General features: G+C 54.9%; 2 protein-coding genes across 6 annotated transcripts; both read left to right on the top strand.

The window, feature by feature from the left end:
• Positions 1 to 605: 605 nt before the first annotated feature.
• On the top strand, positions 606 to 4520 carry NRM (nurim). 5 transcript variants are annotated; one of them, XM_031935675.1, is made up of 4 exons: positions 606 to 663; positions 2347 to 2543; positions 3126 to 3302; positions 3624 to 4520. In XM_031935675.1, exons 2-4 carry the CDS (start codon positions 2451 to 2453, stop codon positions 3903 to 3905), a joined length of 552 nt encoding a protein of 183 aa, XP_031791535.1. In that variant the 5' UTR covers positions 606 to 663; positions 2347 to 2450; the 3' UTR covers positions 3906 to 4520. The 5 variants fall into 5 exon arrangements, 4 of the variants coding, with proteins under 4 accessions (XP_031791535.1, XP_031791533.1, XP_031791536.1 ...); XM_031935673.1 differs by lacking the exon at positions 606 to 663 and adding an exon at positions 737 to 1754; XR_004228964.1 differs by lacking the exon at positions 606 to 663 and adding an exon at positions 1583 to 1754 and having other exon boundaries at positions 2347 to 2565.
• Positions 4521 to 5255: 735 nt separating this feature from the next.
• PPP1R18 (protein phosphatase 1 regulatory subunit 18) lies at positions 5256 to 16139 on the top strand. Its single transcript, XM_023194416.2, has 4 exons — positions 5256 to 5453; positions 6507 to 8142; positions 13127 to 13337; positions 15248 to 16139. Exons 2-4 carry the CDS (start codon positions 6535 to 6537, stop codon positions 15265 to 15267), a joined length of 1839 nt encoding a protein of 612 aa, XP_023050184.2. The 5' UTR covers positions 5256 to 5453; positions 6507 to 6534; the 3' UTR covers positions 15268 to 16139.
• Positions 16140 to 16538: the final 399 nt, after the last annotated feature.

The raw sequence follows: 16538 nt of genomic DNA, 5'->3' as shown, positions 1-16538 counted from the left end.
TTTTTTTTTTTTTTTTTTTTTTTTTTTTGAGACAGAGTCTTACTCTGTCATCCAGGCTGGAGTCCAGTGGCGAGATCTCAGCTTATCGCAACTCCCATCTCCCGGGTTCAAGCGATTCCAAAGTGCTGGGATTACAGGCGTGAGCCACCGCGACTGGCCTCTTACACTTCCAATGAACCCCACAGCTTGTAGCACATTGCTTTGTGTGGTAAGTGTCTCTATTCGTGGTCCTAGCAGGAAATGAATAGCACAGTCAAATTAGGATAATTTGGGGAAGAGTTTAATAAAATGATAATTACAAAGAAGTAGGCAGGGTGTAGGGAAATCAGAAAGCATAGTGCAGTGCCTTAGTACCCACAGCTCTGTTGTGATCACCTCCAAGCTCAAAAAGATGAGGACGGAGCAGTCGTGTAAAGAGGACTTTCTCAATAAAAACTATGACTTTCATTGATACCGTCCATTTGGGACAACTTCCTGAAGTTGTGGAGGCCGCTTTCAAGATTCGAGTTCCCTCTCTTGGACTTCCCCTGCCATTTGTTTCCAAGCCCCGCCCTCGATCCTTCTCCTACGGCTCCACCTTCCTACTCCCAGTTCATCCTCGATCCCTCCCGCTCACCCGGACCACCAGACTCCGGGATCCCTCCAAGAAGTGGCCGAAGGGAGGTAAAGCGCACGAACTCCACTCCGGTGCCAAAGGCCAGGATGAAAGAGGCGAGGGCAGCAGGGACCAGGAGCAGTGCAGGGGCCGGCCAGCAGGGTGGAGACTGAATTCAAGGGAAAATATAAGATGTCTGGTACAGCATACAACAGCATTGATTCAGAGGAGGGTGGGAGTACTGAGCCCAGGAGAGGGAGGAGGAATGTAAAGCCTGCGAGAGGCTGCTCAGCAATTTTCTGGTCCCTTAGCCTACAGGATTAGCAGCTTCCTAACAGGCAATTATCTCTCTGGACCTGTTTCTTCTATCTATAAGTTGATGGAATTAGTCTAATGATATCTAAGGTCCCTACTATGTGCACAGCTACTGTGACAAGGTCCTTAGCTGCATGATCTTTAATTCTGACAAAGGTTACTATCACAAATATTTTAACATTTTTACTCTCGTGGTTACAAATCAACAATCTCTGGCACTATTACAACAAACCTTTCAGTATTTACAGAGAAGTTATTTGCCCTTCTTAGCAACTGGCCAATCAACAACTCAACTTTATAGTAAGTTACAGAATTTATTCTGTACACTGTATTCTGTACAATGTATTCCATACATTAATGTATTTTGTGGTAAAATAGTAACTTTTAACTTTGGATGGTTAAACTAGAAGAGCTGAGATTCAACCCACGTAAGCGGCTGCAGAGCCGCTACCCTTAACAGCTCTCTCTCGGGATTCTAACATTCCCTTCTGTGACGGAGAGACCGCAGGCTGGGACACGCATCCTCGGACGGATCCACAGCTGGGGGGAGAAGGCTGCGCCCGGCGGGCCGGAAGCCGGGCGGTGGCGTGCAGGAGCCCCGCCTTCCCGGGCTGGATTCGGGCGGGGGCGGGGCGGGGGCGGGGGCGGGGCGGGGCCTACGGCAGCGGGAATCCCGACCCCGCCCCTTTCCCCACCCCTCCATTTCTCGCCATGGCCCCTGCACTGCTCCTGGTCCCTGCTGCCCTCGCCTCTTTCATCCTGGCCTTTGGCACCGGAGTGGAGTTCGTGCGCTTTACCTCCCTTCGGCCACTTCTTGGAGGGATCCCGGAGTCTGGTGGTCCGGGTGAGCGGGAGGGATCGAGGATGAACTGGGAGTAGGAAGGTGGAGCCGCAGGAGAAGGATCGAGGGCGGGGCTTGGAAACAAATGACAGGGGAAGCCCAAGAGAGGGAACTCGAATCTTGAAAGTGGCCGAGAAGCTACAGGGGAGGGAGACCTGAGTTCTAAATTAGGAACTCAAGGATTACAGTTTTGGAGAGGCGGGAGAGTGAGTACTGAGGGAGCCGAAAAGGGCGATAACCAGAGTATTCTAAGTAAAATGTTTTGTAGAGAGGACTGTTGAGAGTGTTAAAAAGAAGGAGCATTTGGAGAACCGAAATAAGAGGGGCAATCGAGCGGTGGCCTCTCCGGCCATGCTTTTTGCAACTGCCTAACATGCATTGTTCTATAAATCCTCTTCCCCAGGTTTGCAGGAGGCCTAGGGAAGAGGGCAGAAACTAGGAATGGAAAAGTGAGATGGGCACAGCCTAGAGAGGAAGCATTAAGGCTCTTGAAAGCAGTAGGGACATGGCCTGGGGCTCCAAAAGGAGATGAGGATGGGGGAAACATTTGCCACCTTTTCGATCTTTTGTCTCTTTCTCCCTCAACTTCCTGTAGATGCCCGCCAGGGATGGCTGGCTGCCCTGCAGGACCGCAGCATCCTTGCCCCCCTGGCATGGGATCTGGGACTCCTGCTTCTATTTGTTGGGCAGCACAGCCTCATGGCAGCTGAAAGAGTGAAGGCATGGACATCCCGGTACTTTGGGGTCCTTCAGAGGTCACTGTATGTGGCCTGCACTGCCCTGGCCTTGCAGGTATGAGGCCCTGGCCTTGCAGGTATGAAGTCCCTAAGGGAGACCAAGTGTGGGAGGGGTGCCCCAGATTGGAGGGGCAAAATATGGGTTCAGGAGGAGAACTGAGGAACTAATCTCAGCTTCCATTCCTCCACAGCACATACCCTAGTTTTTATCAAGAAGGGTGTACTTGTCCTTGCCCAAGCACAATACGTGCATTCTCACCTTTGCAACTTTGTTCATGTCCTGCTTGAGATCCCTTCCTTCTCTTCAGTCCTACCCTTTCTTCAAAACCACTTCCCTAGGTCTGAAGAGGCCTTGTCTGTCTTCTCATTGGGTGGTTGGCATAGGCTACTACTTTGTGTAGCTATCAGGTCACCCCATCTGTTCTGTAAATTCTCAGGGTGGAGACAGGCCATCCTTACATCTTTGGGACCTCATCCAGCATGCACCCTCCACATGGTGAATATTTAGTGGTGATGCTTAGGAGAGAGGTGGGGGAGAGTTGCAGGCTAGCCTGTGGTGGGGGCAGCTCTGGGTCCGGGTCTCCCAAGGTCGGGCAGGGTAGGCCACTGGGATACGAAGCCCCTTATCCTTCCACAGCTGGTGATGCGGTACTGGGAGCCCGTACCCCGAGGCCCCGTGTTGTGGGAGGCTCAGGCTGAGCCATGGGCCACCTGGGTGCCCCTCCTGTGCTTTGTGCTCCATGTCATCTCCTGGCTTCTCATCTTCAGCATCCTTCTCGTCTTTGACTATGCTGAGCTCATGGGCCTCAAACAGGTGAGGCTCTGAGATCCCTACCTACGACCTCTGACCCGTTTTAGAACTACTCTTTCCCTTTCAAGGGTTTCCCTCCTCCCATGCTCTTCTACTGTCTCCTTGCTTCTCCCTCATGACCCTTCCCTCAGAAGGACAGCAACCATGGGCCTCCTGGGCCTGGGGAAGGTACATGGATCATAAGTCAGGATCAGGGATCCAAGTCTTAGAAGAGGGGTTTCTGGGTCTGAGTTCTAGAAGGGTGGTGCCTGGAAGAGGAGGAAAGAAGCGCCTAAGCTGAGAAAAGGGCTTGACTCAATTTCTAAACTCTTCTCCCTCTCTTAGGTATACTACCATGTGCTGGGGCTGGGCGAGCCTCTGGCCCTGAAGTCTCCCCGGGCTCTCAGACTCTTCTCTCACCTGCGCCACCCAGTGTGTGTGGAGCTGCTGACAGTGCTGTGGGTGGTGCCTACCCTGGGCATGGACCGTTTCCTCCTTGCTCTCCTCCTTACCCTCTACCTGGGCCTGGCTCATGGGCTTGATCAGCAAGACCTCCGCTACCTCCGGGCCCAACTACAAAGAAAACTCCACCTGCTCTCTCGGCCCCAGGATGGGGAGGCAGAGTGAGGAGCTCACTCTGGTTACAAGCTCTGTTCTTCCTCTCCCCCTGAATTCTAAATCCTTAACATCCAGGCCACGGCTGCTTCACGCCAGAGGCCCAAATTCATGGACTGAAGGAGTTGCCCCTTCCACTACTTGAGACTTTATTCTCTGGGTCCAGCTCCACACCCTAAATTCTGAGTTTCAGCCACTGAATCCAAGGTCCACTTCTCACTAGCAAGGAAGAGCGGGGTATGGAACTCATCTGTCCCCTCACTGTTTAGGGCATGACACTTTCGCCCTCAACAGCCTCCCGAGAAGGAAAGGATCTGCCCTGCCCACTCCCTTGGCACTGTTACTTGCCTCTGTGCCTCAGGGGTCCCCTTCTCCACCTCTGGCTTCCACTCCAAGAAGCTGGACCAGGGTCTGCAAGTTCAACAGTCATAGCTGTCCCTCCAGGCCCCACACCTTGCCTCACCACTCCCGGCCCTAGTCTCTGCACCTCCTTAGGCCCTGCCTCTGTGCTTACACCCCAACCTAGTCAAGGGTATTCTCCTGCTCTTAACTCGATGACTTGGGGCTCCCTGCTCTCCCGAGGAAGATGCTCTGCAGGAAAATAAAAGTCGGCCTGATTTTTCTACAGATGGCATGCAGTCTGTCAGTGTCTCCCAAGCTGCAGGGCTGAGTTTGGAAAGGAAAGCCAGAGGGAGCCTGGGAGCGCCGAACTGGAGTCTGGGCAGCCACCACGCCCTCTGGCAACCGCTGGGCTTCGGCCATCCCCCGCAGACCCGCCCCCACTTTGCCAGAGCGGCCGGGTCCCCATTCCCATTCCTTCAAATCCCCTTTTTCCCGGCAGCCGACCTGCAGACCCAAGGGAGACAGGTTGAAGCTAGAAAGAGTCGGGCAGCAGCTCTGGTAGGGGAGCGAGCTTCCAAAACCTCTGGTTTCTGAGCGCCTCTCCTGCCGCCCACTCCACAAGGCCCCCCACAGCCTGGCGGCTGCCCTCGACCCCGCAAAAACAAAGGCCTGCAGAGGCTGGACCTCCAGACCCAGAGAAGGCAAAAGCGTAGGGAGGAGCTGCAGGAGATGGGAAGGGCGGGCCCGGCCCCGAGCAGCTGCCGCTTCCTCCCAAAGTCCCACGAGGGGCCTGAGTCACGGGCCACCGCCCTGGTCGGCGAGCTGGGGGAAGGGATCTGGACACCTGGGGTGTCCGGGCGGGAAGCTGGTGAGGGCCCCTGGGGACACAGCGGAGGACCAGGGGTTGGGACGAGAACAGGGCAGTCCCGGAGCGAGTCCCACGCGGGGTAGGAGGGAGCTAGGCCCCGCCCTCTCTTCGGCTCCGCCCTGCGCCCCCATCCCTCTCCTCATTGTCCTTAGACAAAGCGGTCGCCGCCCCCGCCCGGCCCCCTGGTCTCTGTCTCCGTCCCACCTCCTTTGCTGCCTCCTTCCCTCCTCCTCTCCTTCCCTCCTCCCCTCCCTCTAGTCTCCGGATCTCTCTCGGTCGCTCTCTCCTCCTCTTCCTCTCTCCGGACGCCCGGCTCCTCGGCACCCCCTCCCGCGGGGGTCCCGCGGCGTGTGAGTTGACTGAGGGGCTCAGACTTGGGGAGTGGGTGTCTCCTCGCTCCGGTCCTTGCTCCCATCCCTGGCCCGGATCTTGGCTGTCTCCTCTTTGTGCCGAGATTGTCAGTCTGTGCGGCGAGAGCGGGGTGGAGACTGCCGGCTCTGTCACGGCTCCATGAGAGCGGGGACGGGGCACAGGACTTGCAGGCACCGGGGAGAAGAGACATGGAGCCGACCCCCGGCACTCTGGGGTCGCGTGGCGCAGCCGGTGGGGGAGGCAGGCGGTGGTGACGGGACAGGGTGGGGGTGGACGCCAGGGTTCTGGGAACGCGCTGGCAGCCCTGACGCCCGGGTTCCGAAAGTCCCGGGGGTGGGTATTTCCCCCGACCCGCCTCGGGGGCGGAGTGCGGGGCCGAGGGGTGGGGGCTGGGGAGAGGCGTGGCCCGAGCGGTGCTGGAAGGGGAGCCGGGACCTTTGGGGCCCGCGCTGAGACGCGCCGGGTTGCTGCCGCCGCGCTCCTTTCCCCTCTTCCCTGGTTTCCCTTCTCCCCTAGACCTCTTCGCTCTCCGCTCCTCCTTGCCTCCCCCACACCCCCTCAGGTCCCGTTGCCTCCTGGTCCTTCCAGGGATTCCTGGTCCTTCCTTCCCACACTAGTCTCCCTGGGGTATCGCTGAGGCAGTCTGGCCTGCACCCAGATTCCCCTCACCCCAGCCCCATTTCTCTCTTCTCCCTCACACCAACTTTCCTTTTCACCCTTCTCTGCCTCACATCCTAGAGACTGTCTTTAATACGCATTAACCCTGACTGCCACATCTGGCTCCTGCCCTCATTGCCTCCAATCAGGACTCTTCCTCTCACATCACCCCCACCACCCCCAACTTGGGCTCACAACTTCTCTTCACTTTTTCCATTTCCCCAGTTCTCTGCCTTCTCTCTTTCCCTCTGTCCTCATCCTTAGCCCCTCTGCCCTGCTTTGTGTCCCCCCTCTCCCCCTCCACTTCCTCTCCTCCCACCCTCAGTCTCCCCCGGGCCTCTCTGGAGCCTCTCCTTCCTGTTCTCTGCCCCCAGTGCTCCCTACCCTCACCTCAAGGCGACCATGGCCACCATCCCCGACTGGAAGCTACAGCTGCTAGCCAGGCGCCGGCAGGAGGAGGCGTCTGTTCGAGGCCGGGAGAAAGCAGAACGGGAGCGCCTGTCCCAGATGCCAGCCTGGAAGCGAGGGCTCCTGGAGCGCCGCCGGGCCAAGCTTGGGCTGTCCCCTGGGGAGCCTAGCCCTGTGCCGGGGACTGCAGAGGCTGGACCCCCAGACCCAGATGAGTCCGCGGTCCTTCTGGAGGCTATTGGGCCAGTGCACCAGAACCGATTCATCCGGCAGGAGCGGCAGCAGCAGCAGCAGCAACAAAGGAGTGAAGAGCTGCTAGCAGAGAGAAAGCCTGTGCCTCTGGAGGCCCGGGAGCGGAGACCCAGCCCTGGGGAGATGCGGGATCAGAGCCCCAAGGGAAGAGAGTCAAGAGAAGAGAGACTAAGTCCCAGGGAGACCAGAGAGAGGAGACTGGGGATAGGGGGAGCCCAAGAGCCCAGCCTGAGGCCTCTGGAGGCTCGGGACTGGAGGCAAAGCCCAGGAGAGGTGGGAGACAGGAGCTCCCGACTGTCAGAGCCATGGAAATGGAGGCTGAGTCCTGGAGAAACTCCAGAGCGGAGTCTGAGGCTAGCGGAGTCTCGAGAGCAAAGCCCCAGGAGAAAAGAGGTGGAAAGTAGACTGAGCCCAGGGGAATCTGCCTACCAGAAGTTGGGCCTGACAGAGGCCCATAAATGGAGACCTGACTCCAGAGAGTCTCAGGAACAGAGTTTGGTACAACTGGAGGCAACAGAGTGGAGGCTGAGGTCAGGAGAAGAAAGACAAGGCTACTCGGAAAAATGTGGGAGGAAAGAAGAGTGGCCAGTTCCAGGGGTGGCCCCGGAAGAGACTACAGAGCTGTCCGAGACCCTGACAAGGGAGGCCCAAGGCAGCAGTTCCACAGGAATGGAGGCAGCAGAGCAGAGGCCTGTGGAAGATGGCGAGAGGGGCATGAAGCCAGCAGAAGGGTGGAAATGGACCCTGAACTCCGGGAAGGCTCGAGAATGGACACCCAGAGACATAGAGGCTCAAACTCAGAAACCAGAACCTTCAGAGTCAGCAGAGAAGCTTCTGGAATCACCTGGTGTGGAGGCTGGAGAAGGGGAGGCTGAGAAGGAGGAGGCGGGAGCTCAGGGCAGGCCTCTGAGAGCCCTGCAGAACTGCTGCTCTGTGCCCTCCCCCCTCCCACCAGAGGACGCTGGGAGTGGAGGCCTGAGACAGCAGGAAGAGGAAGCAGTGGAACTCCAGCCCCCACCACCAGCCCCTCTGTCTCCCCCACCCCCAGCCCCAACTGCCCCCCAACCTCCTGGGGATCCCCTCATGAGCCGCCTGTTCTATGGGGTGAAGGCAGGGCCAGGGGTGGGGGCCCCCCGCCGCAGTGGACACACCTTCACCGTCAACCCCCGGCGGTCTGTGCCCCCTGCGACCCCAGCCACCCCAACCTCTCCAGCCACAGCTGATGCTGCAGTCCCGGGAGCTGGGAAGAAGCGGTACCCAACTGCCGAGGAGATCTTGGTTCTGGGGGGCTACCTCCGTCTCAGCCGCAGCTGCCTTGCCAAGGGGTCCCCCGAAAGACACCACAAGCAGGTAGGGAAGCAGCCAAGCCAGACTTCTTAGAAGCCCACTTGTCAATTCTCTTTGGACTCTGGTCTTTATTTCTTTTTTATACCCCTGTTTTCTTGTCTTCCTCTCTTCTTTCTTGTTAATTCCTGCCACCACCCTTCCTTGCTCTGCACATACACCCTTCCTTCTCAGAGCCCTCCTTTTCCATTTTGAGCCCAAAAGATCCTCCCCCAGCAAAGGCCGTCTCTGGGTGTGTCTCTTTCAGGGTGTGCCTGGCTGCTCATTCTCCCTTCCCTTGGGCTCTAAATTTCCAACCCCCTTTTCTTTCCTTCCTTTCCTGAGTGTGACCCGCCCCAGCCCATCCAGTGGGAGAGCCCAGACTGACAAGCTTGAATCAGTGAGGGCAGGGTCACGGGTGAAAGCACTTGCAGTTTTTCTGCGGAGAAGGGCTAGGGAGCCTGGGGTGGCGGAGGGGGTGCGTTTGTGTTCTAGGGAGAAACTGTAGGGAGAAGTGAATGGAGGAAGGTCCAACTGCCCCATGGGAAAGAGGGCAGAGCTGAATAGGGACATCTTAGGATGGAGGGGAGAGGGGAGATGGAACTGGGCCGGCCAAAGAGCAGAGAGAAGGCTTTTGAACCCCGAGTCTGCCCCATGGGAGAGACACAGAGAGGCCATTTGAAGTGGGTGACCTCGGGGTTGCACACCCCCAGCTGGGCCACTGCTTCAGACAGTGCTCCCTTCTCTCTTGGGACAAGAAAAGCCTTCTCCTCTTCCAAAATACCCCCGCCCCTCACTCCCCGGTCCTTCCTCCCTGGGTTTCCCCTCCCTCCCAAGAACTGGCTTAGGGATCGGTTTTCCCCTCTCTTCCTGCCATCCTGGACTCTCCCTCCCCTTAGGGTAGCGAAAGAGAGAAGTGAATTTGGAGACAGTTTTGAGAGCAGCACTGGCCAGGGAGCACAGTGGGAGTTCTGGATAGGGGTCGAGGCTGAGGCCAGCAGAGGGTCAGAGGTTAGACTTGCAACAAAGACCTGCAGGAAAGTGAGGGCAGCTAGGCTGACTCCCCCTGGCCCTGGCCTCATTTCTTCCCTGTGCACACCCACCTGTTTCCAGCTTGAAAATCTCTGGGGAGAGAGAGGTCCCACACTCAGACATCCCAGACTTAGGAAGCCCATCCAGGCACACACATCTCCCCAGAGTCTGGGAAGCCCAGTCTCATTCTCATCCCATGTGTTAATATCCTCAGATTTGATTTTTTTGTGTCCTCAGTATCAGTGGGGAACCACAGGGACTAAAGATACGGGTTAAGCCTGGGGTAGAAGGGGGTTCATTTGATTGCCCAATTCATCTTCACATGAAGGGTAAGTTCACACCCCTGAGCCATGGTGCTTGGGAACCTACCCTCAGCCCTCTGACTGCTACCATCCTGTTCCCCTCAGGGCTGGGCAGATGAAAAAAACAGAAGTCCGGAAATGCTACCCGGGTGAGGTGTTCAGAAAAGTCACTTCCTACTGAGAGAGGCCTGTGCCTCTGGGGAAGAATGAGCAGAGGGAAGCATGAAGCTTTGGGGCCCAAAGCCCAGGGAGCATCCCAGGGGAGCCAGGAAGCAAGTGCAGGGCAGGACCCATGCTGGTGACCATACCTAGGCCAGAGAGCAGGGGAGCCGGAAGCAGATCGCCCAAACAGGAAGCCTGGGGTGGGGGCCGGAAGGCTGGTGGGGCTGAGTGGGGAACCCTGGGCCCTGGGCCTGCCAGAGCTGTGCTCAGGATGTGGTGAGAGAATAAGGAAGCAGCCGCTGCTTGGGTGGGGGTGGGGAAGAGGCAGCACAGAGTTCTTCTGACCCAGATGCCTCACCCTCCACCCTCTCCCCACTCTCAGCACCCTGCTCTTCAGGGACTGGGTGCCTTGTCCCAGCTCTGCTGCAACACACTGGCTCAGGAATAGGAGATAGGAGGACCCTGCCACCAACCCCCACTTCACCTTCCCTAAATAACTCATTTGCAGGCTAAGTCCTTCAAACTTATCCCTGCCATCAGGAGAGAAATCCCAGCCCTGCCACTGGAGCCCAGGGGATGGCTGTGGCTGGTGCCCTAACCCAGAGGCCTCTCGGGCTGAGAGACCGGCCCCATTGTGACCTTATATAGCTGATGGGAGAGGAGCAAGTGAGTCACCCTCTCTGTCCCCTCCCCACTCCCATGCAGGCTGTGCATTCCTGAGAAGCCCAGTCAGAAGCTGGTTGAGGGGTGAGGAGAGAGGCAGGGTAGGGGGGAGATATAAACATAGACCGAGAGAAAATAAAATAAGTCCTTTTTCAGAGTAGATAATAAACTACAGAGGTTATTATTCCAAAAGAGGATATGAGAAGAAAACAAAAATGGGTTCCCAGAAATGTGGGTAAATCTGTCAGTAACAGAAACTAAGTGGTCGCTTCTGAGAACTTGGGATATAAGCAGTCTGGCTGCTGTAACTAGATTCTACCAGCAGTTCCACAGACATGAACTAGGGGGTCAAATATGTACACGCTGGACCACCCCCAGATTGTTTCTCCAGCATTGGTCCCCTGATGGCACCTCATCTGAGGTTTGAACAAACTCTAACCTCTTGCATTGTAGCAACTTCCACGCTCCTTTTTTCTTTTTTCTTTTTTCTTTTTTTTTTCTGAGACAGTCTTGCTGTCTCCCAGCCTGGAGTTCAATGGTGAGATTTCGGCCCACTGCAACCTCCACCTTCCAGCTTCAAGTGATTCTCCATCCTCAGCCTCCTGAATATCTGGAACTACAGGCGCACACCACCAAGCCCAGCTAATTTTAGTATTTTTAGTAGAGACGGGGTTTCACCATGTTGGCCAGGCTGGTCTCAAACTCCTGACCTCAAATAATCCACCTGTCTTGGCCTCCCAAAGTGCTGGGATTACAGGTGTGAGCCACTTCACCTGGCCCCAAGCTCCTTTCAACAGCAGACACAAGTATAACAAATTAGTAAATTATCTAGGAAGTTAGAAGGTGGTAAGTGATTATGGAAAAAAAAAATAGAACAGTGGAACTTAGAGGGTCAGGAAGTAGGGGGAGTGAATATGGAGACTTCAAAATGGGGTGATCAGGAGGGTCAGAGCCATGGGGATATTTCGGGGGAGTGTTCTAGGCAGAAGGAATAGCTAGTACTGTTCTGGTCCTGAGGTGGGAGTACGTGGAGGGACCGAGGCCAGTGTGGCTGGAGTGGAGGAAGAGGCCAGAGAGGCAAGGGGAGGGTGGCACATTGGGAGCACCCTGTAGGCTTTGGTCAGGCTCTGGGCACCTTGGGAGCAATCGAGTAGACTTTTTTTTTTGAGGTGGAGTCTCACTCTGTTGCCCAAGCTGTAGTGCAGTGGTGTGATCTCGGCTCACTGCAGCCTCCGCCTCCCGGGTTCAAGTGATTCTCCTGCCTTGTCCTCCTGAGTAGCTGGGACTACAGGTGTACGCCATCATGCCCAGCTAATTTTTTTGTATTTTTAGTAGAGACGGGTTTCTCCATGTTGACCAGGATGGTCTCAATCTCTTGACCTTGTGATCCGCCCGCCTTGGCCTCCCAAAATGCTGGGATTATAGGCATGAACCACCGTGCCTAGCCTCGAGTAGACTTTTTGCTCCAAGTGAGATGGGGAGACAATGCAGGGTTCGGAGCCAACAAGGAGTAACATATACAGTTCCTGAGTTCCACCTTCCCATGGGGACCCAGGTGTCATATCTGATTTTTTTTTCTTTTTTAGAGACAGTGTCACTCTGTTGCCCAGGCTTGTCTCCAACTCCTGGGCTCGAGAAATAATCCTGCCTCAGCCTCCCAAAGTGCTGGGATTACAGGCGTGAGCCACCGTGCCTCACTGGTGTCATATCTGATGCAGCTCTTAGCAACCACCTGCCCAGTCACCCTTCTGGCTTCTCCCTTTTCATACCTCAGTCCATTAGGGGACTCAGGGATGTCTGACTGGCCCCAAGTCTTCCCAAACAGATGCCAGGGAAGGCCTGAGTAGATCATTTGGACCTTTCCAAGTAGTTCACATGGAATCCTCCTGCTGTCTGCCTAATCCCTTTGGCTCCCAGACTTAATCCCACCCTGCCCCTTCCCCCTGAGCTTCTTAAGAGGGCAAAGGGGAAGGGTAGGAAGGCAGTGAGAACAGCTGGGACTCGCCTGCTTTTGGCACAGTGTGATTTTTCTGTGCACTGTCTGGTATTTTGTCTCTGTGCCTGTCCCTTTGGGCACACTGTGGACCCCCACCCCAGGTTTGTGTGGACTTTCCTTTCTGCCCTTATCATCTCCCCCAGCCTTTCAAGGTGTCAGCTGCTAATCTTTCCCCTGTGTGTTGTGGGAGTCTCTTGGTACCTCTGGGCCTTTCTATTCATCTCCCATCTCTTCCCAGGCCCTAGACCCCCTTTGCTATGGATAGGAGAGGAATGAGGGGAGTGGGAGGGAACAGGCGCCCAGGGTCCTGGGTTTCGCATAGGACAGCAAGGGGCTGTGGGTATGAAAACCATGGTTTTGGTTGAGACTGGCTCCCCAGCCAGTTCTTTCCCCACTGGCCAGTCTGCTGCGCTCCTCTGGGAAGTTTACTCTATTGCCTCCAAGGTGCCCAAAGACTGGGTTCTGATCACAAGACTAATCGCCATGTATTTGAATTTCTTTTTACCCCTCTGCCTCCCACACTCGAAAGAGCAGGGACCTTGGTCTTATGTTATTCACTTCTGCCTCCCAAACCCCTGCCAACGTACAGGGCAAAGTCTGATGTTTTGAAATGATATGATCGAAGAGGGAAACTCTAGGATTGGAAAGCCAGTGTGTAAAGGAAAACTGGATCCCAGAGTGGATGGGAGAGAGAGTGAGGGGGGCGCCTAAGTCCAACCGCCACCCCCACCTTTCGCCCCCCTCACCCGCTCCCTTGCAGACTTCCCGCCCCCCGCCCCCGCTTTCTCCCCCTCAACCGCCCGCGGGCCTCACCCCTGCTGACCTTGCCTCCTGCCCCCTTTTTCTCCCTCCTTAGCTTAAGATCTCCTTCAGCGAGACAGCCCTGGAGACCACATACCAATACCCCTCCGAGAGTTCCGTACTGGAGGAGCTGGGCCCGGAGCCTGAGGTCCCCAGTGCCCCCAACCCCCCAGCAGCCCAACCCGACGACGAAGAGGATGAGGAAGAGCTGCTGCTGCTGCAGCCAGAGCTCCAGGGCGGCCTGCGCACCAAGGCCCTGATTGTGGGTAAGCGGAGGCTCCGCCGGCTCGAGGGCGCCCCCTGCTGTCAGAGCGGGCGCTGCGGTCCAGGAGAGAAGAGGGAGGATTGCATGTAGGCGCTTGGAAGGGGCTTAGTGGTCCTGTGGTCCAACCTGCTCCTTCAATAAATGGGCAAACGGAGGTCCCCGGCAGTGAAGTACACATTGAGTCTTCAGGTTTCAAAACGAGAACTCTTCCTGAGTACTGTAATCTGGTCAAAACCACAGGGTGGGGCGACAGGCCTGAGTTGGAATTCCAGCTTGTCTCTTAATCTTGTGATCTCAGGGAAACCATCTGATCTCTGGCTTTAGTTTATTATTTATGAAATGAAGTCAATAATAACTACCTCCTGTGGCTCATGCCTGTAATCCCAGCACTTTGGGAAGCCAAGACGGGTGGATTGCTTGAGCCCAGGAGTTCAAGACCACCCTGGGCAACATGGCAAAATCCTGTCTCTACAAAAAAATACGAAAATTATCCAGGTGTGGGCCAGGCACGGTGGCTCACGCCTGTAATCCCAGCACTTTGAAAGGCCGAGGCGGGCGGATCATGAAGTTAGGAGACTGAGACCATCCTGGCTAACACGGTGAAACTCCATCTCTACTAAAAACAAAAAAAAAATTAGCCGGGCGTGGTGGCAGGCACCTGTAGTCCCAGCTACTTGGGAGGCTGAGGTAGGAGAATGGTGTGAACCTGGGAGGCAGAGCTTGCAGTGAGCTGAGATCACCCCACTGCACTCCAGCCTGGACAACAGAGTGAGACCCCGTCTCAAAGAAAATAAATAAATAAAAATAAAAGAATTAGCCAGGTGTGGCAGTGCACAGCTGTGGTTCCAGCTACTTGGGAGGCTGAGGTGGGCGGATCGTTTGACCTCAGAAGTTGGAGGCTGCAGTGAGCCGATATTGCACCACCCACTGCACTCCAGCCTGGGCAATAGAGGAAGACCCTGTCTCAAAAGAAACAAACAGGCCAGGCACGGTGGCTCACGCCTGTTATTCCAGCACTTTGGGAGGCTGAGGCAGGTGGATCACTCAAGGTCAGAAGTTCAAGACCAGCCTGGCCAACATAGTGAAAACCCATCTCTACTAAAAATACAAAAATTAGCTAGGCATGGAGGTAAACACCTGAAATCCCTGCTACTCGGGAGTCTGAGGCAGGAGAATCACTTGAAGCTGGGAAGCAGAGGTTGCAGTGAGCTGAGATGATGCCACTGCACTTCAGCCTGGGCCACAGAGTGAAATTCCGTCTCAAAAAAAACAGAAACCAAAAACTATCTCCTAGAGTTGTAGAAAAGATTAGGTAATTTATTTTATTTAATTAATTAATCAATTAATTAATTTTGAGACAGCGTCTCCCTCCGTCGCCCAGACTGGAGTGCAGCGGTACAACCTCGGCTCACTGCAACCTCTGCCTCCCAAGTTCAAGCGATTCTTATGCCTCAGCCTCTCAAGTAGCTGGGATTACAGATGTGTACCATCACACCTGGCTAGTTTTTATATTTTTAGTAGAGACAGGGTTTCCCCATGTTGGCCAGGCTGGTCTTGAAGTCCTGACCTCAAGTGATCCTCCCACCTCAGCCTCCTAAATTGCTCAGATTACAGGGGCTCCAGGCCAAGATTAAGTAGTTTTGGTGAAGCACCAAGAGCCACAGCTGGATATCAAATTACTTAATCTCTCCTGGAGTTATGGTGACATTAAACAATTATGAGGATGCTTGGCACAGAATCTGAGCTAAATGAGTGATGGATGTGGTTACTGATGGTAACGTGCTTTAGATATGGAAGATATTATAGGACTTTCTGCATGCCAACTGCCCTTCAATTTGTGTGTGGGGGAAGGGTGGGCAGAAGGCAGAGGCTCTCACTCATTCTCTATCATTATCGCCCCTTCTCCCACAGATGAGTCCTGCCGGCGGTGACCATCTTCAACATAGGGATATACCTCCTTCCTTCTTATAACTGAAGATCCTGGATCCCGGAAGATTCAGGGCAGGCAGACCCTGATAATGAGCCTGGCAGGGAAGGGCAACAACCAACATCTTGTAACTTGCTTTCCCCACCCTGTTTCTGGGAGCAGAGCCAATTGCCCAATTTCTACCCTAATCCAAAGTCCCTGGTGTGGGTGGGGTTAAACGTGCTGGTACATCCTGGGTGATCCAGGAGTGAGCGCCAAGTGCTGAGAAGGAGCACAGAACTCCCTGGAGAGTGGAGATGGAGCACCCCATGGCAGGGTATAGTCTCCCCACAGCCTTCCTCCCCACCATCCTGTGGGGACTCTTGGGATTTAAGCACTCATCTCTCTGGGAGGCCCAGACCCCACTCCATTTATAGGCACATCTCCTTCATTTCCTAGGTCACTGCCCCTTTGTTTACAGCTCCTGCCTCCTCCTCGACCACAGCCTGGTTTACAAATTCCACCAGCTCCCAGCCCCACCTGCCAAAGTCCCAGGTTTACAAGCCACGCTTACTTGCTATGTCTGCGTGGAATTCTTTCCTCTGTCCCCTCCAGTCTTCTCATTGGAGTGACCTGAAGGTGTGGCTTCCTCCACTTTTTCTCAGTATTACTTTGCCTTAGTTTTCCCCAAGAGGGAAGGCTGGAAATCTTAACTCTGTACCCGTTGATGGTTATTTAATTCTGTTTCTCCTAGTGGTTCACAATTGAACTGAATTGAGATGGTGTCGGGTGGCTAAGGAGACCCCTCACCTCTCCTCCCCCATTGTGCCACCTTTATCAATTGCCTGTCTTGTTTTGTTTTTTAACTTTCCGTAATAAAATGGGAGTTCTCTCCAACTCATCTGCTTCTCCTTCTTTAGGAAAAAAACAAAAAAACAAAAACGGGTATGTGAGGGGAGGCTCTGGTGGCTGGGGGAGAGGAAAATGATGGGGGATCAACCAGGAACTCGGCACTGACATGTCAAAAGGGGTCTGGGAAGCTGCGCATGGGTTTCACACAGGACAAGCAGGTGACATGAGAAAGGGCAGTTGAAGTGTCCACTAGACTGGAAGTGCCATGAAGGCTGACTACATCAGCTGGGTTCACTGCAACATCCCGTACCTGTCAACTAGTAGACACAAAATTATTTCTAGAATGAATGACAACGAATGAATAGAAGAAAAGGATTAAAATATTGCAGAGGACACTTCGAGTTGAAGGGTTCTAGGATTTAGAAGCCTGTGCTATGCAGGCAG

This window comes from Piliocolobus tephrosceles, chromosome 5 (assembly GCF_002776525.5).
Source record: "Piliocolobus tephrosceles isolate RC106 chromosome 5, ASM277652v3, whole genome shotgun sequence".
NCBI classification, from domain to species: domain Eukaryota; kingdom Metazoa; phylum Chordata; class Mammalia; order Primates; family Cercopithecidae; genus Piliocolobus; species Piliocolobus tephrosceles.
Note: the sequence above shows the minus strand (reverse complement) of the source record. Positions and strands in the feature narration are given on the sequence as shown.

Excerpts from the sequence above, each read along its gene's own strand:
- NRM (XM_031935673.1), top strand. The coding sequence starts at position 1,622 with ATGGCCCCTGCACTGCTCCTGGTCCCTGCTGCCCTCGCCTCTTTCATC. Across the intron at positions 2,544-3,125 it reads GCACTGCCCTGGCCTTGCAG|CTGGTGATGCGGTACTGGGA; the intron begins GTATGAGGCCCT and ends ATCCTTCCACAG. Across the intron at positions 3,303-3,623 it reads AGCTCATGGGCCTCAAACAG|GTATACTACCATGTGCTGGG; the intron begins GTGAGGCTCTGA and ends TCCCTCTCTTAG.
- PPP1R18 (XM_023194416.2), top strand. The coding sequence starts at position 6,535 with ATGGCCACCATCCCCGACTGGAAGCTACAGCTGCTAGCCAGGCGCCGG. Across the intron at positions 8,143-13,126 it reads CCGAAAGACACCACAAGCAG|CTTAAGATCTCCTTCAGCGA; the intron begins GTAGGGAAGCAG and ends CTCCCTCCTTAG. Across the intron at positions 13,338-15,247 it reads CACCAAGGCCCTGATTGTGG|ATGAGTCCTGCCGGCGGTGA; the intron begins GTAAGCGGAGGC and ends CTTCTCCCACAG.